Here is a 27,540-nt window from a genome sequence, read left to right on the forward strand (position 1 = left end):
TCCTTTAAAGACCAGTCACTCCGTGTATTCGTCCGCAGCTCATGGTCTATTAGCTAGCGTTTTTGTCTCTGGATCACGTGATCCTGGGTTCGATTCCCGGTCGGGGCTCGGGATTTTCTCCGCCCGGAGACGGGGTGTTTGTGTTGTCCTCTTCATTTCGTCACCAGTCGGGAAAGTGGCAAGGCTGGACAGTGAAAAGATTGGAAATTTGGACGGGCGCTAAGAATCACGCCGTTCACTACTTCACAAACCAAAATCAACATGATCACCACTTTTGTATGGCAGACGCAGCGTTCCGTCACGGCGCGGCTTCAGATGCGACAGCGCTTAACTTCGGCGATGTGAGGGTAACCGGTTTAACGTCTGCGGCGTGGCCGTAAACTGTAATATTCTATGGTAACTAAACAGTGTATTATTATATTAAAGCATTTTATGTTTTACCGTTGTTAATATTAAAATCATAGTAATCTGAGACACGTTAAAAGTGAGGATTGGGGGGGGGGGGGGGAGGAGTGACCGTAAGTTACATTTGGGAGAAGGGGGGGAGGCGGAGACAGTAACAAACTATGATCTCACGTCCGCCCTCCCCTCCCCACCCCCGCCTCCGAACAGAGCCCCGATTTCACACTGCAATAAAGTGTGGTTTAAAAAAATCCATCGGTGAAAAAGAAGAAAATTGTTCTAGTCCAAAGCAGAAAGCTTTTGCAATACATATTAATAACAATCTAATTAGCTGGGTAACAATGTGCTCGGGAAGGACGCAGGCCTTATCATATCATCAGAAACAAGGCAACACGGCGGAGTCCCACAGCGCCTCCCTCTTTATGTTTTACGGTCTGCCTTACGGGAAGACGTGCAGGGATGGCGGTGATCGTTAAGTCCAAGCACCGGCAGACTGCTGGCCACCGCAGCAGCTAACGAGGGGAGCAGCATGCAGAAGCACGTAGGCGACGAGGGAAGGAAGGGGGGTGAGGGCGGGGTTGCTCCTTCTGAAGGCTGTTCGCGACCGAAGCTGGGCAACAGGGGGGACTAGCTAGCTTCGACGCGGAGGATTTCGCCGATAAGGCCAAGCTGCGATCTTGTTATCTGGGACTAGGGCGCGGCAAAGACATCGCGCAGAGTCATCCTAGGAGTGGTCTCTGAGTAGAAATAGCTGTCTGCTGCCTCTATCTCACTACAGCACGCTGTGCCAAAAGTGTAATTTGGAGCAGAGTAACACTAATGGTACTAGGTTACGCGGTCACCAATAATTATATTATTGAAGATATCACAGAAAGTTTTCACTAAAGCATAATCCACTACGGGGCCAGCATTTAGAAGTAAGTTTTTCGCGTAGAGACGGAGGTAAGGTAGGAATAGTAAACGGCATCTGTATATGTGTGAGATTCTGCAGAGACTGTTTGCTCCCCTCCTAGCAGTGATATTTCGTAGGTCGCTGTACCAACGAAGGATACTTAGCGAAGGGAAAAAAAAGAGAAGGCCATTCCCGCGTTCAAGAAGCGTCCGGGGGCAGATGCACACAATTACAGGCTTAAATCGGAAGTCAATCTGTTGCAGAAGTGTGGAATACGTTTCATGCTCACGTACTATGACGATTTTTGGAAAACGAGGACCTCCTAGTTCTAGGGGACTGATGACCTCAGGTGTTAAGTCCCATAGTGCTCAGAGCCATTTGAACCATTTGGACCAACTACCTTCGGCTTAGAATGGCACTTCGTCACCTCGGCAACGCAGGCAGATTAATTAACTCTAAGAAGGTGCGAACGAAGTACGTGTACTCAAGTAGGAGATTTGGAAGACCTAATAGTGAAAGAAATTTTGGCGGCGAGAGCTGATCAGAAACTTCATCTGAAAGACAGTTCCCTTTGGGCAACATCATTTTTTTTTTTTTTTTTTTGGTAGGGTTTAAGGGCGCTCAACTGCTGAGGTCATTAGCGCCCAGTCACTGGTGTTAGAGCACAAGGAACCTGCTAAAACTCAAGGGGATGGGGGGACATCAAAAGGACCTGACAAAGATGCAGATTAAATAAGTAAAAAGGTTAAATGTCTTTGGTCAAGCCAGTTAAAGCTATAAAACGCAGAAGACGAGCAGCTGCTCGAGCGTCATCAGCTAAAACATCCGGTGAGGTAGATGGCAGGGACAGGACAACACGAAATTGACTAAAACGAGGACACGACAATAAAACATGGCGCACCGTTAATGCCTGACCACAAGGGCACTGCGGGGCTGGGTCACCAGAGAGCAGGTAGCGGTGGCTAAACCGGCAATGCCCAATCCGCAACCTGGTCAGAAGGACCTCCTCGCGCCGAGATGGTCGGGAGGAAGTTGTCCAAGCAGTTGGGAGCGGTTTTACTGCCTGGAGCTTGTTTCCTTGGAGGGATGACCAAGCATCCCACCACAAGGACACAAGCCTCTTACATACATCCCCACAAACGTCAGATGACGGGACACAATGGGAGGCTGGCCGAGGCTGGAGGACTGCAGCCTTGGCTGCAGCATCCGCAGCCTCATTCCCAGGCACTCCTACATGTCCGGGGACCCACAGAAAGCTGACAGAACCGCCATTATCAGCGAAAGAATGGAGGGACTGCTGTATTCGTTGAATCAAGGGATGGACCGGATAGGGAGCCCCAAGGCTCTGAAGAGCACTGAGTGAGTCAGTGCAGAGGACATACGATGAATGGCGGTGGCGGCAGGCATACTGAATGGCCTGATGGAGAGCAAAAAGCTCGGCCGTAAAGCTGGAACATTGGTCAAGGAGCCGGTATTTAAAGGTGGCGGTCCCGACGACAAAGGCACAGCCGACACCATCGTCAGTTTTGGAGCCATCGGTGTAAATAAAGGTGTGACCAGCAAGTCGAGCACGAAGTTCGACAAACCGTGAGCAATACACTGCAGCCGGAGTACCCTCCTTCGGGAGTGAGCTGAGGTCGAGATAAATACGAACCGGAGCCTGGAGCCAAGGTGGTGTCGGGCTCTCACCCTCTCTGAAGGTGGTAGGGAGGGCAAAAATCCAATTGTCGAAGCAGGCGACGGAAGCGGACTCCGGGGGGCAGCAGGGCAGACACATACAACCCGTACTGACGGTCGAGAGAATCGGCGAAGAAGGACTTGTAAGAGGAGTGTTCGGGCATAGACAACAGCCGGCAGGCATACCGACACAGCAGTATGTCGCGCCGGTAGGTCAATGGTAACTCGGCAGCTTCAGCATAAAGACTCTCGACAGGACTAGTGTAGAAGGCTCCGGTCGCAAGACGTATCCCCCGATGGTGGATGGAGTTGAGCCGGCGTAAGAGGGATGGCCGAGCGGACGAGTAGACGAAGCTCCCATAATCCAGCTTCGATCGGACTATGGACCGATACAAGCGAAGCAGGACAGTGCGATCCGCTCCCCAAGATGAACCGCTAAGAACTCTGAGGACATTAAGGGAACGTGTACAACGGGCCACCAAATAAGAGACATGTGGAGACCAACACAGTTTCCGATCCAACGTGAGCCCTAGAAACTTAGTTGTGTCCACGAATGGGAGAACAACGGGACCGAGATGTAAGGATGGCGGAAGGAACGCTTTATATCGCCAAAAGTTGATACAAACCGTCTTCTCTTCAGAGAACCGGAAGCCATTTGCCACGCTCCATAGGCAACATCATAAGCGCATGGTGGGGTAGTGATATACTATTGCAAAATACACGAAATAAGTGTGAGTATGGAAAAGTCTTACAAACTTTTATTTGCAGTATTGTCCCTTGCAGTAACATCTAGGTTTTCGTAACTGATAAAGTTTCAAAAATGGTTCAAATGGCTCTGAGCACTATGGGACTTAACATCTGAGGTCATCAGTCCCCTACAACTTGGAACTACTTAAACATAACTAACTTAAGGACATCATACTCATCCATGCCCGAGGCAGGATTCGAACCTGCGATCGTAGCGGTCGCGCGGTTCCAGACTGAAGCGCCTAGAACGGCTCGGCCACAGAGCCCGGCGATGCATTTAATTTTTGCCTCTTGTAATTCTACGTATTGTTTGCCTATGCTGGCATGCCCACAACTGTCTGTGTAATGCTGATTAACACATTATACACTGAGGTGACAAAAGCCATGGGATACCTCCTAATGCCGTGTCTGGCCTCCTTTGGGCCGGCATGGTGCAGCAGCTCGACGCGGCATCGACTCAACAAGCCATTAGAAGCACTCTGCAGAAATACTGAGCCATACTGCCCAGTAAGCTGTCCTTAAAGCGAAAGTGTTGCTAGTGCAGGATTTCTGCACAAACTGACCTCTAGATTATGTCCCAAACATGTTCGATAGGTTTATGTCGTGCGATATGGGTGGCAAAACATCGCTAAAATTGTCGAGAATGATCCTCAAATCAGTTGCGAGCAACTGTTACCCGCCGACACGGCGCATTGTGTTGTATGAAAATCTCATCGTTATTTGGGTACATGAAGTCCATTAATTGATACAAATAGCTATACATAACCATACAGTCAATGATCAGCTCCATTGAACCAGAGATCCCAGTACTTTCCATGTAAATACAACCCACACCATTCTGGATCCACCACCAGCTTGCATAGTGCCCTGTTGACAACTTGAGTCCATGGCTTCGTGGGGTCTTTTTTTTTTTTTTTGTTTGTGGTTTTAGGGCGCAAAACTTCTATGGTCATTAGCGCCCAGCCCGTGACGTAGGAAACAGGAAAAAAACGAAATTTAAAATCAGCAGCAAGGGGAACAAAGTCATAAAATTTGAGAAACTAAAGGCAGAAGGAATGCTTAAAAATCCACTATAGAAAGGGGTTGGTTGTCCCCAAAAAAGCTTCAAATGACTGACGTCATTTCACTGTCACTAATGAACTGTAGAACGCGGTCAGCTGAGCGCGTGTCATCTGCTAAAATCGACGATAGATCAAGCGATAGCTGTAGACGGGAGCGTAACGGATTAAAATAGGGGCATTCAATTAAAAGGTGTCTGACCGTCCACAGCTGAGAGCAGTGGGGACAGAGTGGGGGAGGATCACCGCTTAAAAGATGTCGATGGCTAAAAAGACAGTGCCCTATCCGGAGTCTAGCTAAAATTACCTCCTCCCGACGACGCGTTCGGGAGGAAGAGGTCCAAGCGCAAAGAAGGGCTTTCACTTCCCGCAATTTATTATGGGGAAGTGTTGACCAACGCGCATGCCATAAATGAGCAACTTGGCGACATAAACCGCTCCGTAGATCGGTAAACGGAAGAGACTGAATAGCTGGCCGAGGAAGAGAGACTGCAGCCTTGGCCGCTATATCGGCCGCCTCATTCCCACAGATACCAGCGTGTCCCGGGAGCCAGAGGAACGCCACTGAGACGCCCCCCAGGTGGAGCAAGCGCAGACAGTCCTGAATCCGGTGGACCAGAGGGTGCACAGGGTAAAGAGCTTGGAGACTTAGGAGAGAGCTGAGAGAATCTGAGCAGATTACGCACTGTATCCGCTGATGGCGGCGGATGTAGTGGACAGCCTGGAGAACAGCGTAAAGCTCCGCAGTATAAACCGAACACTGGTCGGGAAGCCGAAAGTGATTTGGGGTGTCGCCAACAATATAGGCACTCCCTACACCTAACGATGTTTTCGAGCCGTCGGTGTAAATAAATGTGGCTTCCGTCATTTGTGCACATAGAGCAGCAAATGCCCGACGGTAGACAAGTGTAGGGGTACCATCCTTTGGAAATTGACACAGGTCTCTGAGCAAGTCGATCCGGGGACGGAGCCAAGGCGGTGCTGTACCCCAAGTTGTCAAGAAGGTTTTAGGAAAGCGGAAGGAGAGAGAATGGAGCAGTTGACGGAAGCGGACTCCCGGGGGTAGTAGGGAGGAGGAGCGGCCTGCATACCCGACATCAAAGGAGGTGTCGAAAAAAAGGTCATGGGCTGGATTAGCAGGCATGGAAGACAGATGGCTAGCATAACGACTCAGAAGGACTGCCCGCCGATTGGACAGCGGAGGTTCAGCAGTCTCAGCATAAAGGCTTTCCACAGGGCTGGTGTAAAAAGCTCCAGACACTAAACGTAATGCACGGTGGTGGATAGAGTCGAGACGCCGAAGAATAGACGGCCGAGCAGAGGAGTAGACTATGCTTCCATAATCCAATTTCGAGCGCACTAAGGCGCGATAGAGGCGGAGAAGGACCACTCGGTCCGCTCCCCAGGAGGTACCATTCAGGACACGGAGGATGTTAAGGGAACGCAGACAGCGAGCCGAAAGATAGGAAATGTGGGAGGACCAGCACAGTTTTCTGTCAAACATAAGACCCAAGAATTTAGCGACGTCGGAAAACGGAAGGTTGATAGGACCTAGATGTAAGGAGGGCGGAAGAAACTCCTTACGTCGCCAAAAATTAACACAAACGGTCTTACTGGGTGAGAACGGAAGCCGGTTTCGATGCTCCACGAGTGGAGGCGATCGAGACATCCTTGAAGACGTCTTTCAAGCAGGCTGGTCCGTTGAGAGCTGTAGTAGATCGCAAAATCGTCCACAAAGAGGGAGCCCAAGACATCAGGAAGGAGACAATCCATAACTGGATTAATGGCGATGGCAAACAGTACAACACTCAGCACGGAGCCCTGGGGTACCCCGTTTTCTTGGGAGAAAGTACGGGAGAGAGTAGTGTTCACCCGCACCCTAAATGTGCGCTCTGCCATAAATTCGCGAAGAAAAAGGGGCAGCCGGCCTCGAAAGCCCCAAGAGAACAGTGTGCGGAGGATGCCTGTCCTCCAACAGGTATCGTATGCTCTCTCCAGATCAAAAAATATTGCTACCGTTTGGCGTTTCCGGAGAAAATTGTTCATGATATAAGTGGAGAGAGCAACAAGATGGTCAACGGCAGAACGATGCTTTCGGAATCCGCATTGGGCTGGTGTTAAAAGACTGCGGGATTCCAGCCACCAAGCTAAACGGTAATTCACCATACGCTCCAAAACCTTACAGACACTACTCGTGAGAGAAATGGGGCGATAGCTAGAGGGGAGATGTTTGTCCTTTCCAGGTTTCGGAACGGGAACGACAATAGCTTCCCGCCATCGCCTGGGAAAGGTACTGTCGGTCCAAATTCGATTGTAAAGGCGAAGGAGGTAACGCAGGCTATGGGTTGATAAATGCAGCAACATTTGGACATGGATACCATCCGGTCCTGGGGCGGAGGAACGAGAAGAAGAGAGGGCATGTTGGAGTTCCCGCATGGAGAAAACAGTATTGTAGCTTTCGTGATTTTGAGAGGAGAAAGCAAGATGTCGCACTTCCGCTGCACGTTTCTTCGGGAGAAACGCTGGCGGGTAATTTGAAGAGCTCGAAATCTCAGCAAAGTGCTGACCCAATGAGTTAGAAATTGCGACGGGGTCCACTAAGGTATCATGCGCGACAGTGAGCCCAGAGACCGGGGAGAAACTAGGCGCGCCTGAGAACCTTCGAAGCCGACTCCAAACTTCCGAGGAGGGAGTGAAGGTGTTAAATGAGCTAATAAAGAATTTCCAGCTTGCCTTCTTGCTATCGCGGATGACGCGACGGCATCGCGCACGGAGCTGCTTATATCGGATACAGTTTGCCAAAGTTGGATGGTGACGGAAAATGCGAAGAGCACGTCGCCGCTCACGTATTGCGTCACGGCATGCCTCGTTCCACCAAGGAACTGGGGGGCGCCGGGGCAATTCGGAGGTGCGTGTTATTGAACGTTCCGCAGCTGTGAGAATAACGTCGGTAATATGTGTGACCTCATCGTCGACGCTGGGAAAGCGACGGTCATCGAATGTCGCTAGAGACGAAAAAAGTGTCCAATCGGCTTGGGCAAACTTCCAGCGTCGCGAGCGCATATATGGCAGTTGAGGCTGCAGTCTAAGAACACATGGAAAGTGGTCACTCGAGTGTGTATCATCAAGGGCGAACCATTCGAAGCGCCGAGCTAGCGTAACAGTACCGACCGCAAGGTCCAAATGAGATAAATTTGTCGTGGAGGCAGACAAAAATGTGGGGACCCCAGTGTTGAGGCAGACTAGATCCGCTTGGTGGAAGACGTCTAGCAATAGTGAGCCACGTGGACAAGGATGTGGAGATCCCCAAAGGGTGGTGGGCATTGAAGTCCCCAACCAGCAAATAGGGGGGTGGAAGCTGACCAAGAAGATGAAGGAGATCAGCTCGTGCCATTGGTGTGGACGATGGAATGTATACCGTACAAAGAGAGAACGTGTATCCAGAAAGGGAAAGACGGACGGCGACAGCTTGGAAGGAACTGTTTAAGGGGATTTGGTGATAATGGAGAGTATCGTGGAGCAGAATCATGAGTCCTCCATGGGCTGGAGTGCCTTCAACAGAGGGGATGTCATATCGGACGGACTGAAAATGAGGGAGAACAAAGCGGTCATGGGGACGCAGCTTTGTTTCCTGAAGACAGAAGATGACCGGCGAGTAGGATCGTAAGAGGATCGACAATTCATCCCGATTGGCTCGAATGCCGCGGATATTCCAGTGGATAATGGACATAGGGTGAACAGAAAATGGAGGAACGTGACCAAGGGTGCTGTCAACTCGACGACTGCTCAGAGCTTGCGACCGACAGCATGGAATGGCATTCAGTCGAAGGCAGAAGATCCTGATCCATAGGTTGGTCAGGAGCAGCTCCAGCCACCAACGATCGGCCAGTTGACCGGCCACCAGCAGTGCGCCTCGGCGACACAGAAGACGGCCGAGGGCGATTTCCGCCAGGTGGTGCTGTAGATGGGACACGCCTTGGCGGAGAAGGAGAGGAACTGTGTTTCTTCGTAGCCTTCTTGGAAGTATGATGTTTAGATGAAGGAGGAACCGATGGTTGTGAAGTTGCGGTACGTAAAAACTCTTCACGAGAATGCTCTTTTTTCGAAGACTTGGCGTCTGACTTTTGGGCTCGAGATTTAGCAGAACCCGACGAAGGGTGAGCCATAGAGTGGGCAGGCGAAAGTGGTGAGGTTGAACGGGCGATCTTTGCGCTGGCCGATCTGACGACCGTGGTACTAAAGGTGAGGTCGCAAGTCTGCGTGGCCGCCTCCTTTGTTGGCCGAGGAGAAGCAAGGACAGTGCTGTATTTTCCTTTCTGAGGCACAGTGGGCTGTCGACTGGCAAGTAACTTTCGAGCAGCAAAGGTCGACACCTTTTCCTTCACTCTGATTTCCTGGATGAACTTTTCGTCTTTAAAAATGGGGCAATCTCGAGAGGAAGCAGCGTGGTCACCCATACAGTTGATGCAGCGAGGAGATGGAGGTGGACAAGCACCCTCATGGGCATCCTTGCCACACGTAACACATTTGGCCGGATTGGAACAGGACTGGCTGGTGTGATTGAACTGATGACATCGATAGCAACGCGTAGGGTTTGGGACATAAGGGCGAACGGAAATTATCTCATAGCCTGCTTTGATTTTTGATGGGAGTTGAACTTTGTCAAATGTCAAGAAGACAGTGCGGGTTGGAATGATGTTCGAGTCAACCCTTTTCATAACCCGATGAACAGCTGTGACGCCCTGGTCAGACAGGTAGTGCTGAATTTCTTCGTCAGACAATCCATCGAGGGAGCGTGTATAAACGACTCCACGCGAGGAATTTAAGGTACGATGCGGTTCCACCCGGACAGGGAAGGTGTGGAGCAGAGAAGTACGCAGCAATTTTTGAGCCTGGAGGGCACTGTGTGTTTCCAACAACAGGGCGCCATTCCGTAATCTGGAACAAGACTTTACAGGACCCGCAATTGCGTCGACACCTTTCTGAATAATGAAAGGGTTGACCGTGGAAAAGTCGTGACCTTCGTCAGACCGAGAAACAACAAGGAACTGTGGCAACGATGGAAGAACCGTCTGTGGCTGAGACTCAGTGAACTTACGTTTGTGAGCAGACATAGTGGAAGGTGAGGAAACCATTGCGGAAGAATCCCCCGTGATTACCGGCGTCTCCGATGGCGCGCTCCTCCCTTGTGGGGGCCCTCACCGAGGGCACACACGCCTTAGGTGATTGTTCACACCTCAGGTCACACCTCCCGACAAACGGACGGAGGGACCAATCGGCACTTTCGGAAGGTATCAGCTCGGGTAATCACCCCTCCCTGGGCCTGGCCGTTACCAGGGGGTACGTACGTGTCCTACCTGTCTACCCGGGGCGGGGAATTACGCGTTACCCCGTCACCGGCTACGCATGGAAGTGCGTGGGTCGGCCTTCAGACACGCACAGGGAGGAAGAAAGAGACAGGGAAAGGAAAGAAGAGAGGTCTCAAACGCCGCAGCGGAGAAAAGGGTAAAGAGAAGAGGTAAAGAGAAGAGGTAAGGAAAAGAGAAGGACGAAGAAAGATGAAGACATACAAGCAAGGAAGGCGAAGAGTGCGGTACATTTACAAGCGTCCGTCTCCGGACGTAGGCACAAGCCATACTCCCAGAGGGGGAGAAAGGGAAGGAAAGAGCCAGAGGTGAGGGGGGGGGGGGCGAAGATAGGGGATGGGGAAGGATACGGAAAGGGAAGGTATGCAGCCCAGAAAGGAAGCAAGGCCACATTAGCTCGGGGTCCCGTGCTCGCTACACACGTATCCACAAAAGAGTTGTGGATCCCCTGGGGGGTTCGTGGGGTCTGTGCCATACGCAAACCCTACCGTCAGTTTTTACCAACTGACATCGGGCCTCATCTGACCGAGCCACGGTTTTCCAGTGGTCTAGGATCCATCTGATGTGGTTACGAGCCCAACAAAGGTACTGCAGGTGATGTCGTGCTGTCGTCTCTAAACTGCAGGTGATGTCGTGCTGTCGTCTATCGTCTGCGGTCATAGCCAATTAACGCCAAATTTCCCCACCCTGTCCTAACGGATACGTTCGTCGTACGTACCACGTTGATGTCTGTTATTTCACGCAGTGTTGCTTGTCTGTTAGCACTGACAACACTACGCAAACGCTGCTGCTCTCGGTCATTAAGTGGAGGCCTTCAGCCACTGAGCTGCCTGTTGTGAGATGTGATGCCTGCAATTTGGTATTCTCGGCACACTCTTGACCCTGCGCATCTTGGAATATTGAATTACCTAACGATTACCGAAATGGAATGTTCCATGCATCTAGCTCAAACTACAATTCCAGGTTCAAAGTCTGTGAATTCAGTTCGTGTGGCCATAATCACTTTGGAAACCTTTTCATATGATTCACCTGAGTACAAAAGACAGCTCTGCCAATGCATTACCCTTTTATACCTTGTGTACGGGCTACTTCCTCCATCTGTACATGTGATATTGCTATTCCGTGACTTTTGTCACCTCAGTGTAGCATGGACCGGATACAGATGCAGTAAATGCGAAAACTCTTAAAACTTTTAAAATAAAACAAACGTTATTAACATTCTACATCGTTATTCTGCATGTCTACGTATCTGCAGCCCTCTGCCGCTGCAGGGCTCCGAACTGTAGCGTATAACATGGCGGTGTGTAACGAAGCTATTCAGGCGCACGTGAAACGAGTGCTGTAACCAATTGTCGAATTCGAAGAGTTCGTCCGCTCATGGAGCACTCTCTCCTTCAGCGTGAAAATGACAAACCACACACGAGCATAGCGACATCGGCAACAACCCTAGGTCCTGGGTTCACTGTCATCTAGCATCGTCCATGAAGTCCCATCTTGGCACCATGGGATTTTCATCTATTTCCAAAACTTAAAAAGCACCGTCGAGAACTAAACTTTGATAGTGATGAAGCGGTGTAAGAGAGGTGAGGCCGTGGCTCCGTCAATGCAAATATTCTACAGTGATGGTACCAACAGACTGATCCCTCGTTGGCAGAAACGTGTTCGCCGCCAGGGTGATAATATTGAGAAATAAACATGTAGAATAAAGATGTACAATGTTAACAACTTTTACTCTATTTAAAACGCTTTAAGGGTTTTCACATAAAAATTCGAAGGCATTACTTTTCAGCACACCCTAATAGAACACGACAGAACGAAGTACACTACTGGCCATCAAAATTGCTACACCACGAAGATGACGTGCTACAGACGCGAAATTTAACAGACAGGAAGAAGATGCTGTAATATGCAAATGATTACCTTTTCAGACCATTCACACAAGGTTGGCGCCGGTGGCGACACCTACAACGTGCTGACACGAGGAGAGTTCCAACCGATTTCTCATACACAAACAGCAGTTGACCGGCGTTGCCTGGTGAAACGTTGTTGCGATGCCTCGTGTAAGGAGGAGAAATGCTTACCATCACGTTTCCGACTTTGATAAAGGTCGGACTGTAGCCTATCATGATTGCGGTTTATCGTATCGCGACATTGCTGTTCGCGTTGGTCGAGATCCAACGACTGTTAGCAGAATATGGAATCGGTGGGTTCAGGAGGGTAATACGGAACGCCGTGCTGGATCCCAACGGCCTCGTATCACTAGCAGTCGAAATGACAGGCATCTTATCCGCACATCTGTAACGGTTAGTGCAGCCACGTCTCGATCCCTGAGTCAACAGATGGGGACGTTTGCAAGACAACAACCATCTGCACGAACAGTTCGACGACGTTTGCAGCAGCATGGACTACCAGCTCGGTGACCATGGCTGCTGTTACCCTTGACGCTGCATCACAGGCAGGAGAGCCTGCGATGGTGTACTCAACGACGAACCTGGGTGCACGAATGCCAAAACGTCATTTTTTCGGATGAATCCAGGTTCTGTTTACAGCATCATGATGGTCGCATCCGTGTTTAGCGACATCGCGGTGAACGCACATTGGAAGCGTGTATTAGTCATCGCCATACTGGCGTATCACCCGACGTGATGGTATGGGGTGCCATTGGTTACACGTCTCGGTCACGTCTTGTTCGCATTGACAACACTTTGAACAGTGGACGTTACATTTCAGTTGTGTTGCGACCCGTGGCTCTACCCTTCATTCGATCCCTGCGGTACCCTACATTTCAGCAGGATAATGCACGACCGCATGTTGCAGGTCCTGTACGGGCCTTTCTGGATACAGAAAACGTTCGACTGTTGCCCTGCCCATCACATTCTCCAGATCTCTCACCAACTGAAAACGTCTGGTCAATGGTGGCCGAACAACTAGCTCGTCACAATACGCCAGTCACTAATCTTGATGAACTGTGGTATCGTGTTGAAGCTGCATGGGCAGCTGTACCTGTACACGCCATCCAAGCTCTGTTTGACTCAATGCCCAGGCATATCAAGGCCGTTATTACGGCTAGAGGTGGTTGTTCTGGGTACTGATTTCTGAGGATCTATGCATCCAAATTGCGTGAAAATGTAATCACATGTCAGTTCTTGGTTCAAATGGCTCTGAGCACTATGGGACTCAACATCTTAGGTCATAAGTCCCCTAGAACTTAGAACTACTTAAACCTAACTAACCTAAGGACATCACACACACCCATGCCCGAGGCAGGATTCGAACCTGCGACCGTAGCAGTCCCGCGGTTCCGGACTGCAGCGCCAGAACCGCTAGACCACCGCGGCCGGCACATGTCAGTTCTAGTATAATATATTTGTCCAATGAATACCCGTTTATCATCTGCATTTCTTCTTGGTGTAGTAATTTTAATGGCCAGCAGTGTATCATCGTCATTATCATAGTCATCATGCATATTCCCCTTCATCTTTTTTCCACCTCTCACCTGCCAAATTCACTCCCCTGACTTCCCCCAAAAAATTTACTTTTCTTTGCTCACACTCCCCACAATGGACCGGGCGTAAACTGGAAACTGGTGAAATGTGGGTCAAGGCCGAAAAGCGTCTGCGTCTCTACGCGACCGAAAATCAATAGCTGCGATGCCGCACTGGCGAGATGCGGCCCCACTTTCTTCCGTCTCTGGGGAGCAATGCACCCTCTGCTGCTGTTACGAAACAATAAGGTGCTAACAGGGTGCATTAGTGCCCGGCGTCAGCAGAAACTACACCCATTAAAAGCGCCGCGCTGCTTCTCTTACTTGACGAGTTTGCTATTGCTGTAATCATTCATGTGCGGTCTCTTTCTCTCTCTCTCTCTCTCTCTCTCTCTCTCTCTCTCTCTCTCTCTCTCGCCTTCGGAGAGGTTCATCAGTCTCTTTGTCGCCTTAGCCATATTTCTTTGTGTGGAACTCGAGTAAGTTACACCTTTCTGAAGAAATTACTAGTTCTTCTTACCTTTGTTCTATTTGGCGATATGCAAACGCACAGATTCCCAACCTTTCATAGAGTGCAGTCAGGCTTTAGCTAGCACTCCCCCCCCCCCTACCACACTGCCGTCTGTATCCCACCTCTCCCCCATATTATCACCAACTTTATCACCTAACTAAACTGTAGAATGAAACATTTCTTGGAATAATTCCACTTTTAAAATGATGAAAAGTGAATTGTGTGTGTGTGTGGGTAGGATGTTCCTCATCATTTCATCATCATTTGAAGAAGAGCGAGACTGGACACTGAAAAGATTCAGAATTTGTACAGACTCTCATAATCACGTAGTTGAGCGCCCCACAAACCGAGTATCATCGTCATCATGTATATCCCTCTTCACTTCTTTTCCATCTCTCGCCCGCTAAGGCATTTCGTGGTGCTTCACAAATGATACCTACAACTCTTTCTCAGATAAGAAAGGTAACTATCAAAAATGGTTCAAATGGCTCTGAGCACAATGGGACTTAACATCTATGGTCATCAGTCCCCTAGAACTTAGAACTACTTAAACCTAACTAACCTAAGGACATCACACACATCCATGCCCGAGACAGGATTCGAACCTGCGACCGTAGCGGTCGCGCGGTTCCACACTGTAGCGCCTAGAACCGCTCGGCTACTTAGGCCGGCAGGTAACTATCCACAGTGAGGGTAGAAACTCGTTACAAAAGATACTTCCCTTGCATTACTCCTCTCCATTCTGGCATTTGCTTGACCTGCACACTGCAACCCCATTTAAAATCAACGAAGTTAGTGTACATTATACTTACTGTTTGTAAGTCACTTGATTGCTCCGCTCCTTACTTCTGAACTGGCAGAAATTGGAAGGCTTGAGGATGTTAATGCTTTGTGTCTAGCCATTCTAATAATAATAATAGTGATAATAATAATACTATGTACAACAGTATAGTAGCTATTATGTAGTTTCTGATGTGTAATTAGCCCCAGATTAGGAACCACTGGCCTAACTGAATGTTACAGATTCGAATCCCGCTTGGGCATGGATGAGCATTTTAAACACTACGCTTTCCAATACATAGTGCTCAATATTTCCTTTCGGCGTTGTTTATGCTAGTACTGGCCGGTGGCCACAATCTTACTGTGCACACAATTAATGCTAGATAAACGTTACGGAAATTAGTTCCCGACAGTTGATACAACTCACAGATGTATTTTGCTGTGTGGTCATCTTTTCGTGCTGAAATACTGGACTGAGTATTTTATAGTTCGAAGGGATGCTGCATTTTTATCATAAATGTAGAGCTTTTGTAAGGTGGAATATAATATTACAACAATTTTTAATAAGTGTAATGTTTGTGTAGAAGTAGTGGTAGCTGCTGCGTAAGAGCACAAGAGCATGTGAACACCCTACCTTTCGACACCTGCGGATTTTTTGTTTATTTTTCTTTGAATGCTGTTATACGCAACATAGATGATATGATTTGAAAGTAACGGCACTTAAATCTACTGCGCTACTGCTCCTCTAGGCTCCATGAAACTTGGCATCAGCATCGCGAGCACATCTTCAGTTGTGCGCGTTTTAAGGAGCTTTTGCGCATGCGCAACTTGTGTGGCGTAATTGCCTTATGGGCCAAACACATACAGATCTGATAAACAATGTGCACGGTTCAGGATGTGCACAGCTAGTCCTTACCACTAAACTAGAAGTTCACGTCAGAGTCACCAGGTGGTAGCACACTGCAGCAGACATTTATCCCTGTTCGCTCGGCATAAATCTTGCCATATAAATGAGACACACGCCTCAAATATGCTAATTCACTCACTGTATACTGTAGTAAAATTAGTTCGGACGTCAGTATATTTTAAAGTTGTACTGACAGTAAATCTATTTTGTGCATTTCTGAAAGAGTTATTGAATATTACGTTATGAAATTTATCGTACAGTATTCCATTTGAGGCGCTGAGAACCATAAGGACCTAAAACACATCACCGTCGATTGTAAGATTGTAGCATTAATTCATGCTTCTGCAACCTGTTGATCTTATTGTGAGTCAGGTTTATCTGTGCTGTAGGCCCACATTGTATATAAAAAAATTCACGAAAAGCTGTCTCACTGTGTGCTTTAGGCCCTTATGGATCTCAGCGTCTCATTTGTATTCTACTCAAGTGACCATGTTGGTAGACATTACTACTTGAGTTTAATCATTTCCATAAACAGCACATTGTGTTTGGAGTTGATTGTTGACTGTGCGGGAATCGGCTTTCGCGTGCAGTGTAAACATGAACTACGTTGTCTCTATTTCAAAAGTTAACAGAAAAGTAATGCTGTGAGGACGGGTCAGTCGTGGCTGGGTAACTCAGACGGTAGAGCACTTGCCCACGAAAGGCAAAACTACCGAGTTCGAGTCTCGGTCCGGCACGCAACTTTAATCTGCCAGGAAGTCTCATATCAGCGCGCACTCCGCTGCAGAATGAAAATCTCATTCACGGAACAGAAAATAAAATTGTCAGGAAAAGTTAGCCTCAAAGGAACCAGGTCCTCCGAGAACCGATCCTTTGATTGAGTGACGGAATGAAACAAGCGTGACTGCAATTTCACATTTAAGAAGACAGTTTACAAAATTGGTTCAAATGGCTCTGAGCACTATGGGACTCAACTGCTGAGGTCATTAGTCCCCTAGAACTTAGAACTAGTTAAACCTAACTAACCTAAGGACATCACAAACATCCATGCCCGAGGCAGGATTCGAACCTGCGACCGTAGCGGTCTTGCGGTTCCAGACTGCAGCGCCTTTAACCGCACGGCCACTTCGGCCGGCGACAGTTTACAGTTAGCACAAAGTTGACTTGTAGGTGCAGCGTAAGAATATTTAATTTTCAGCCCAGAAGTAAATTTGCGAGCTAATATATCTGTTAGGGATCCTGTACCTTTGTCCGAAAAAATGGAAAATCACGAATACTCCCATTTACACAAAAATGCGAAATGGAGAGTTGCGAACGCTTACGCATTATTTCTTTACTACACTAAACCGTACTTACTGTGTACAAAACAACAAAATTCCAGAAAACAATTCTTTCGTCAGATAAGTTATGCTTATTCTTCTTCTTCTTCTTATTATTATTATTAGAGTTGTTATTATTATTGGCAGTGGTTGTAGTTGTATAAACTTGTTGATAAGCGCAACTGTTATACGGTAGATGCTATTAATTTCACACAATCAAATTTTTCTGAATCTAAAAACTTGTGAACAACCAGAATTTACACCCGCGACCGCCACTGCGTAGAAGTAACTGCGGTATCTAAAAAATGACTACGGGTGCAGCACTGTTTCTCCTCCATCGGCATAGTAAACTTCATAGAACAGACCTGGACCTATCATTTGACCCTACAACTGTGTGTGAATGAAAGATATTTTATCCCGATTTTCTGGAAGTTTCCTTTCTCGCCCTAATCTGTCTCAAAGGAGACAAACCTGTAAACTATTAATGAATTAAAGACATTCAGACAAAAGAGAAGTGCATATCCAGAAAAATGGTAGTGTACACGTAGCAGTACACGGGCAACATATAATTCGAATACATTCATTAATCACGACGACGTAACAGCAGTCATTCGCTAGGTGTACAACATTGCAAATGTCATAGTTAAATTTGCAGACATGGTATCGCATCTCGAGGGTAACAAGACTTGCGTTGGTTTTCCTATTATTGTGACGCTTCAGCATTCAGCAAATAATTCTGTCAAAAGCCTCTAAGCAGTGGACGCGTATGTATTCCTCACAGGCTATACAGAATGTGAAAGCGCGTGTCTCCCTTCGAAATCTAGCTAGATAGTGAGGTCCTATTTGCAGAACCTGTCTGGAGAAAAACTGTCGGTTGACTAAATTGGAAGTCCTTATAGTGGCCTACCTAAATGGGTCGTTCAGCAGCAAGTTCTGAATGAAGCTGTTGCTTAAACTTTTGCGTAGGCATTTCATCAACGTGCACAAAACCGGACACGATACTCGGTCAGGGGTTTTGGGCATTTTTTCGGAACATCGTCTATTCCACAACTGTAGTCTGTGAGACTCATTACATATGAAAAAGTTATATCTTCTCGCTTCCTTACGCCTTCAGATCCATAATTCTTGACTCTGCATTATGTCCTAGTCCTTGGGTGTTGCAAAACTTCTACAATGCTACAATGTTTCTAGCAGAAGGAACCTAACTTCCTGCTTGTTACGGACTACGTCAGACGATTCGTTATTGCGCAAAAGATGTAATAATAGTCCTACTATAGAAATATTGCTAGAGACAGCATCACAACCGTTCGAGAAGCAATCAGTCACTGTATGTTGTCCCGGAAGTCCCAATACGCCGCTCATCTAAAGTAGAACTGCATCCAGTTCCAATTTTTCTTGCTTTTGTATTTTCTCTTACTTATTTCCAGGTAATGTTGGAACGGATTTTGTACGGAGGAAATACTTAACGACCGTCGTCCCCAAACGTTACACCATATTCTCTTACAGAGGAATATGGAACAACGGTTAGTACACTAGGCGCTCATTCAAAAGGGCGGCGATTTAGGCCACACATTTAACCATCCAGCTTAATGTTTTCTGTGATTTCCGTAATTGGTAAGGCAAATGCTGAGATGGTTAATTTGAAAAGAGCAAGGCCGATTAGTTTCCCATCCTGCCCTCAATCCGAGTTTGTCCCTCGTCATTAAGTTCTTCTTTCTTGTCGTACACTGGCTCCGCTACGGAAATTTTAGCCACCGGAAAAGCAGAACGCACATTCCTCAGTTAATTCTGCTCAGTACTGACCGAGACACATCCGTATTGACGATTGACATAGTGCGTCGGCCAACCTTGGAGCGAATACTGGTCGGTTTTCTGCGCCCATTCTGCCCCAAGTATATTACAAACAATTAAAGTACTAAGGCACAAAGAACAGCGTTTGTACAGTCAACGAATAAAGAGGCATATCTGTAGTGGTATTAAAAGTGGAAAAAGAAATAAAGCTGATTGAGACAAATCCTGCAAAAGTGGGACAAAACGAAACAATCAAAATTAATGCTTTCAAAGACTGGGTCCCCCTTCTTTCAACAGATCATAAATCCATTCTTACTACTTTTTACAGCAGCGAATGCAGTATAACAGCCTGTCTGACCTACAATTTCGACGCTTATGCCAGTTAGAACAAATGACATATTATCAGCTGTGAAGTACAGTTAAAGAGCTGCTGTCTCGTGAGCAGTGTTACCTTATCAGTGACTACCGACTGTTTTCTCTTGGCGTATCGGAACCGGTTTAGTTGCTTCGCAGTGCGCGCAGTCGCGGATAAGGCACTGCTTTGTTCCACAACAAGCAAAACACATTCTGCACGCGGAAACGACAGTTGGCCGAGCGAAGGTCAGCAGCGCTTCCACTGATGCGACGAGTATAAACTGCATGCGCGGCATCTAGGAGCAGAACAGTGGGTTCTATCAGACGCACTGAACACTCAGGAGAGGACAGAGATTTGGATTATGGTCTACATCCTACATACATACACCGCAAGGCGCCATAAGCTGCGTGGCGTAGGGTACCTTCCCGGCCGCGGTGGTCTAGCGGTTCTGGCGCTGCAGTCCGGAACCGCGGGACTGCTACGGTCGCAGGTTCGAATCCTGCCTCGGGCATGGGTGTGTGTGATGTCCTTAGGTTAGTTAGGTTTAAGTAGTTCTAAGTTCTAGGGGACTTATGACCTAAGATGTTGAGTCCCATAGTGCTCAGAGCCATTTGAACCACTTGGTACCTTCCCTTTCCACACGCAAATGGAGCGAGGGAAAAACGACTGTCTGTATACTTCCGTACGAACCCCGAGTTCCCTTATCCAGTTTTCGTGGTCCTTCCGCGACAAGTAATGTTGTTGGGAGTACGACCGTTCTTCAGTCAGCCACAAATTCCGTTTATCTCAACTTTCTCAACAGCGTTTCGCTAAAGGAATGTCTCTTTCTCTGCCGGGATTCCCTTTTGACTTCATGGAGCATTTCCTTAATATTCGCATCTGCAGTCTAGCGCAAAAGCATTTTATTAATACTCACGTGTTGATCGGACCTGCTGGTAACAAATCTAGGAGCCAGCCTCTGAATTGCTTCGACGTCTTCCTGTAATGCGACCTGGTGGGATTCCAACACTCGAATAGTGCTAAAGAATTGGTCGCAAAAGTATTCTATACGCGGTCTTCTTTATAGTTGAGCTACGCTTTCCTAGAATTCTCTCAATAAACCGACGTCGACCATTCCCCTTCCCCACAATCGACTTTACGTGCTCGTTCCATTTCATGTCGCTTTGCAATGTTACGCCAAGATATTTAATCGAAGTGATTCTGGCATACAGTACACCATTAATAACCGTATTCAAATAGTAGAGTATTGTTTTTCCTACTTGTGGGCATTACATTTTTCCACATTTAGAGCAAGCTGTCATTAACGAGATCAAATAATAATTGTGAGTAAGTCATTCTGCACCCTCCTACAGCCACCGAACGACGACAGTTCCCCGTAAACTACAGCATCGTCATCAAACGGCCGCAATCTGCTGCCCAACCTATTCATCAAATCGTGTATGTATACAGTGAACAAAAGAGCAGGCTTATTAAAACTCCCTGAGACACTCCTGACGATAACCTTTTCTGCAATGAACACTCGCCGTCCAGGACAACTTTCTATTGTCTTCAAGTGCTCACACATCTGAGAAGCTGTTTTGCACGTTCGGATCCTCGTTAACAGTTACAATGCACTAATTATGCTCTGTACGAAAATAAATTGTGGAAAATGCCGAGTCCTCTGCCAACAAACATAAAGACTCTAATAAGTCTAATATCGAAATGAATCATGTGGTAGCATGCTCTCTGTAATAATCCGATACAAAAGTCTGACATATCAAATATTGTGATCTGAAAAAATTATTTATGTATAATTAATTTTATGTTTAACTATGTCAACTAGAACCTTTAAAATCACCGTTGATGATCAGAGATGACTGAGTTGACAAGTTGACACACATGTGGTTTTGAGGGTACATGTTAACGATTTGTAGCTTCTCTCTCTTGTTGAGCAGGTTCCATTAAAATTTATTGTTTTGTGAAAGAAATTAGGTATAAACAAGTTGATGACGTTCATTTTTAATTACAAATAAATAATTCACTTTATAATTAGAACGTTTACGTGAGCTCCCATAGACCTATTCGTTTTATCCAATCACCGATTTCCCAATACTGCTTTTCGTTCGTCACGTACACACTCCATTAACGGTTAGGGAATTGTGGGTTCTCTCTATGTAAAAGCTATACCGCATTTTAATTGTGACTGGGTTGTCAGATTGCTAGGTTCTTATTTAAACGTCAGTTAGTTTAGAGAAAATAATTTTGTACAGAACGGAGGAAAAGAAACTGTGTTGGACTCGATGGGATGTTAATAATTTCTTATGTTTGCTCTAAAACACACACATTTTAACTTTATTACACGGAAAGAGTCAGATATTGTGTTAAATTTCCTAAATTAGCAAAATCGAATTGTTGACGACCTTCCATGTCGCACAGATGGCAAATTTCTGAACTTCTTTCCCCATTATCTCTTTTTGTACCAAAGGCTCACACATATAGTGGATGATGAGAAAACGTTTGGTGATACTGTGCACGGGAGTACGTCTATCGGTGTCTCGCGTTTGGAAGTTTTCCAAGCCATCCAGAGTCGCCAAATTGTTGGAGTACAACAATGTTTTCCACCAATGACCACTTTGCACATTTTTCCACAGAGCTCGTGATCTAGATGGCTATAATGAAAGTTTCCCAGGTATTAATTGGCCTGGGTAAGATTCTCGCATCTTTTCTTAAACAATCTCATCGCCTCCCTACGATCTCAATATCAACAATCAGTAAATCGTGTTCTCTGTCTACTAAAACATGACGAAGCTACTAATAACCTCATCTGAGAAAAATTACAAAGTTGAAACAGCTGATTCCTAAACACAGTTCCTGTGAAACAAACTCTGCTTGGAAAACAGGTATATGATCGGGCTAAACATGAAGGCGAAACACGGTTTCTGATAGTCGGTTTTTGTCTTCCGCAAGTTACGTTACATGGAAAAGTCAGTGACTGTGGAAATTTTGCTTGTAGGTGATTACATTGCTTAGGCTTACAACAAAAATCCGGTCACAAAAAATGTCATTGTCTGTGAATGGCACCATGATAAGTGTCTATGAAATAACTCTGCCCTTAGCGGTCGAAAGTAGTGAAAGGAACAGTGTAAATTGACGAATTTATCTGTCAGTAGCCAAAAACTGTTTTGAGGAAAACCTAAAGAATAATGGCAGGCGAACTGATGCAATAAATTAACTGGAGGCTGTCGCTATTTCGAATGTGAGGTTATACAAGATGGCCGAAGCAACGAAGGTTTTAACTAGAAGGCTATCAAAGGTGAAGAGAAGATGCCTTCATCAAACGAAATTGCCTGGTGTCTAACACTAGCCTACAATGGAGAACATAACGTCTGAAACTGCATATTAAGGTCTCAGCAGCACTGTACGTAAGCGAGACCTAGACAATGGGCAAACAGAAATGGCAGAGACTTTAGGTTGCTGAAATGCGGTGACGCAAATAACGTTAAAAATTAAATAAATAACTGTCATAGGAATTTATAGTTTACAATTTAAAGGTAATGTTGCGAACGTGTTCATTTTTCATTTTTTGTCCTCGAACTCTCGAATATCGAGACACGATTTAGGGCCCTGAAAATGTTGGGCCGTGTACCCAGATAAATTATAGTGATTACCGTCTGACTACGAGTCCAAAGGTCTGGCTCTCAATTCTCACCTGATCCTAGGATTTTTTTCTGTTACCGCATCTTTCTCTGGCAACAGTTTGTATATTATAAGTCGGAGAAGACAAGGGGACGCCACTCCACGTAGGACCATACCTACTCAGGCACTGAGGTGATCAAACGAACCCTCCAACTGACAGCTTTACTCTGCAGATCAGTAATATGTTCGTGACAGACAATACTTTACCCACCTTCGTAGTCCGCTGACTAACGTCGCTAGATACTGAGGAAGAAATCGTGGTGATCACTTACCTAGTTTTGCTGGTGGTAAAGATTGAAATGAGACCACTCGATCCAAATGGGAAGCTATTTGATTAAATAAGTTGCTAAACTGACACGACTCACCGAAGTGGATTCAAACCGAGACTGATAGCCATACATTTATACAGGGAGTTAGGGGGAAAACAGCAGATACAGTGATCATTAGTACCTTAATTGTATCCACTTGTGTTAGTTGTTTTTCTTCTGTGCATTTAAGCCTTCCCGCAAACACGTCAGATAATTTATTACCTGATGTTTTCTACACGGTCGTAACTGCATCACTAAGTGGGCTAGATCTGTCACTATAGACTAACTGTTTCGCATCCTCGCATCCACACTTGAACACCTTACATGTTGCCTGGGATTAATGGGTTGATCTTGCCACATGCACTTGGAGGTACTAAACAACCTAAAAACATACTACTCCCAATAGCTATAATTATTAGTCTGCAAATGAAGTAAGTGATGTAATGTTGTTCAGCACACTGTCCTCGATCCCCAATAAAAATATCTGCACTAACACCTTGTATATTACGATTTCTTACTGTATCATTGATGGACAGACCCCAAGAAGAATGATTACTTATGGGACCATGTGTGACCTCTTACTAGTGTTTCTTCGCGATCCCTCAATGGATATGTATGGAGGTAAAGAATGTTAACAGATTTTGAGGGTGAAAATCCGTTCCGGGACTATTCTTAGCAGATTTTTGTGAGATTTTAGGCGCCTTTCTTCAAATGCCTGCCGGCCGAAGTGGCCGTGCGTTTAAAGGCGTTGCAGTCTGGAACCGCAAGATCGCTGGTTCGAATCCTGCCTCGGGCATGGATGTTTGTGTTGTCCTTAGGTTAGTTAGGTTTAACTAGTTCTAAGTTCTAGAGGACTAATGACCTCAGCAGTTGAGTCCCACAGTGCTCAGAGCCATTTGAACCATTTTTTCAAGTGCCTGATTATTTAAACTCCCCCTCAATGAAATACGCCTGTTACTAAACGCGTTTGCTGGCCGGAGTGGCCGGGCGGTTCTAGGCGCTACAGTCTGGAATCGCGCTACCGCTACGGTCGCAGGTTCGAATCCTGCCTCGGGCATGGATGTGTGTGTTGTCCTTAGGTTAGTTAGGTTTAAGTAGTTCTAAGTTCTAGGGGACTGATGACCACAGCAGTTAAGTCCCATAATGCTCAGAGCCATTTGAACCATTTTGAACTAACCGCGTTTCTTTTCGTTGTGCACATTCCATGTCCACTCTCAATTTCGACACAGATGCCACTCATGTACACAGTATCTCAATAAAGGAAGTGGAGGAATGTGGACCGCATCGTAGAGGGCTACCCAATCAGCGCATTTGAAGACTTTTACACGGGGTTATTTTAAGTGATGTGAAAGGTTTGTCAAGCTAAAATCCTAATTTTTAATTATTTCGATTTATGACAGTGTTGCTAATCTGTTAGTGGATACAGGTGATTTATAAACAGTATCTTGCGTAGGCAAACTTCAGACAGTGGGAGATGGCGCTGTGGTGAGACACGGGACGCGCATTTGGGAGGACGGGGGTTCGAGTCCCTGACCGTCTATCCAGATTTAGATTTTCCGTGGTTTCCCTAAACAGCTGAAGGTAAATGCCGGGATGGTTTCTTTGAAAAGGAAACGGCCGGTTTCTCTACGCAATCCTAGCTTGTGCGTCGTCTCTAATGACGTCATAATCCACTTGACGTTAACCCATATCTTCCTTTTTCTCCATATAAACTTCGTCTTCTTAGTATGTTAACGAAGAGTCGAAATATGCCATTAACTGTACCTACAACTGAGCGTACGCGACCGTTTAAACCTTTCAGCACTGTTACTTCCAAACTTCGATGTGACATGTAGTCCTTCATTTTTGACTGTGTAGTCAAAGTGCACAACTTTACATTTCTCTCCGTCTACATTTTACTGTCAATCTCTTCGCACCAGGAAAGTAGTTCGTCAAGAATTGATCGCAAAGACTTTGGAATATTTTCATTTTAAGAAGTCATGCAATGATTTTAGTCTGGATAAACCGTGAATATTTTCGCTTAATGACTCGTACTCTTTGAATGGTCTTTCAAAGGAAAAATGTTTACGGTTGTGCACTCCCGCAGACGACTAGGTCTTCAGAGACCAGACTGGAGAAGAAAATCGACCGTGCCGCCCCTCCCCCCCCCCCCAAAAAAAATCCAGTACTTACCGTAAGTGATTTAGGGTAATCACGGAAATCTTAAATCTGGAAGGCGATCGAGGCCTTGACCCGTTTCCTCCGGGGGGGCTTTCAGAACAGCGTGTGATCGCACTGTGTTGTACAACAGGAAGACAAATCACCGTCAGACCAATATGATGAATCAATTTTCAGTGGGTATGTCTACAAACATGCTTGCAGAGTGATTGTAACGAATCAGTTATATGAAGTCTTATTTCGTGTGTCGAAGACGACAACCGTTGCCTTGAGATGTTGCTGTGTTTTACGAACTTAAGAATTCTGTTGGGCGTGCCGTGATAACCGCCTGTTTCGTCTGTAATCGTCAACTACATCTGCCTTTGACACACTTAAACAACCCATCATATCGATCGGAATTGGTCTGAAGCGCTAACGCTTCATTCCCCAGCAGTACTGCGCAGGGAAGACCGATTGTACGAGTCATTGTGAATGAGAGTATCTGTTTCAAAGAAACACTGCCAGGATCCGAACAAATGGTTGAAATTTTTAATCTCCCAGCAATGTCGTTGACACTGTTCTCAAATTAACGATATCCCTGCCTAAGTAGCTGCTTCACTGGAGAGGAATCCTGGAATGCAACACTGAAAAATGCCGTTTAAGTTTCTACTGAAGTCAGAATACAAGAGGAAATTTTGTTCTCTATAGGAATATCAAATGGCAGCTTCTCGCTCCAGCACTGTCACCAATATCCTGTCATGCAATAACATCAAACATAAAACTTAACCTTTCTACAGCTGTTATAGTACAAACTTACTGAGATAGATTACGGTAAAGTAATGTAAGAATAAGGACTCAAGCAGTCAATAACAGAAACGACTGTTGTGCGACACCATGACAGGAAAGTAGCGTAAATGCCATAGCAAGAAAAACACAATTTAATGTGCGACGTGAATTTCTAACAAGTGCATGGGAATGTTTCACAAAATATTCGTCCAGTAAACGCATTCTCGATTTTGTATGGATACGACAAAGTACGTTGTTGGAATTTTAACTGAGCTAAATGTGCCAATCTGAAGGACGTCCGTTGTTAAACTTCTCACATTACGTTCTCTAGAAAGCAACGACTTATTGCACAAATTGTCTTTTTGTGCGATTCTTTTTTCAGTTGAAGATCTTCTGCAGTCCTACAAAGGCGGGTTGATTACAGACGTAAATGTAAGGACATTTCACAGTGAAGGATCTAGCACAATGCTTTAAATTGTCGGGAAGCTGAATTAGACCTACGTATTTTGTTATTCGGGGCGCACAATTTAACGCAGATTTGAAATGTGAAGCACCCACTTCCGGTAATCCTTTTAATACGTACTTTGGTTCAGACAGCACAGATTTGTGTCGTATAAAGTGACTGCTGAAATATTATACGTCAGAAACAAGAGACTTCTGAGTGCAAACAAGCGTAATACTCCACAGAAGATTGATTGTCGACAGGTGTTCCATCGCTAACTGCCATTTCCTATGAGACACACACACACACACACACACACACACACACACACACACACACATATATTCATTCATTCTTGCTGAAGCACACATCGTACTACAGCGAACCATTCATGATAGAGACGTCGGCTCACCTGCGACAAGCGTGCAGAGGATCAAGAATCCCGCCAAAGCGACTGTCGACCCTGCCGTCACCATCTTGCGCCCTGATGTATCTATCGACCAGAACCCGCGTGCCGTGTCCTGCAGGATCCACCGAGCCGCCCGTTGCCTGACTGCAGACCCAACTGGGTTGCGCGCGCACCTCCGCTACCCCCGTCTCCCTCACCAGCGACCCCTACTCCCCTCCGCTGTGACAGCATAGGGGGTCACGTGACGCGGCGCCTCAGTGACGTCACCGAGTCGCGGATGCTGGACTCGCAGAGCGGAGCGATCGGTGCGGCGCCGGCGTCTAGCCGTGGGCTGTGCATCAAGGTCGCTGGACCCCCCGCTACAAATAATATCTCTGTGAGTGTGCCCGCCACTCGGCGGCGGGGGAACGACGTACGAACGAGCGCAGCCCATTGGCAAGTGCCCTAAACGTTCTGCGCGCAAGCTTTGACCTACTACCGCACTTCACTGAGTGC

The 27,540-nt window shown here is 46.5% G+C and overlaps 1 protein-coding gene across 1 annotated transcript in view; it reads right to left on the reverse strand.

The window, feature by feature from the left end:
* Window positions 1-27,210, reverse strand: part of LOC126456921 (uncharacterized) — a 184,082-nt gene extending 156,872 nt beyond the window's left edge. Inside the window, exon 1 of the mRNA XM_050092854.1 lies at window positions 27,049-27,210. Coding sequence (XP_049948811.1) covers window positions 27,049-27,112 — 64 coding nt within the window. The 5' untranslated portion in view covers window positions 27,113-27,210. The remainder of the gene's footprint in view (window positions 1-27,048) is intronic.
* Between the last annotated feature and the right edge of the window lie 330 nt (window positions 27,211-27,540).

This window comes from Schistocerca serialis, chromosome 2 (assembly GCF_023864345.2).
Source record: "Schistocerca serialis cubense isolate TAMUIC-IGC-003099 chromosome 2, iqSchSeri2.2, whole genome shotgun sequence".
In the NCBI taxonomy this organism is placed as follows: domain Eukaryota; kingdom Metazoa; phylum Arthropoda; class Insecta; order Orthoptera; family Acrididae; genus Schistocerca; species Schistocerca serialis.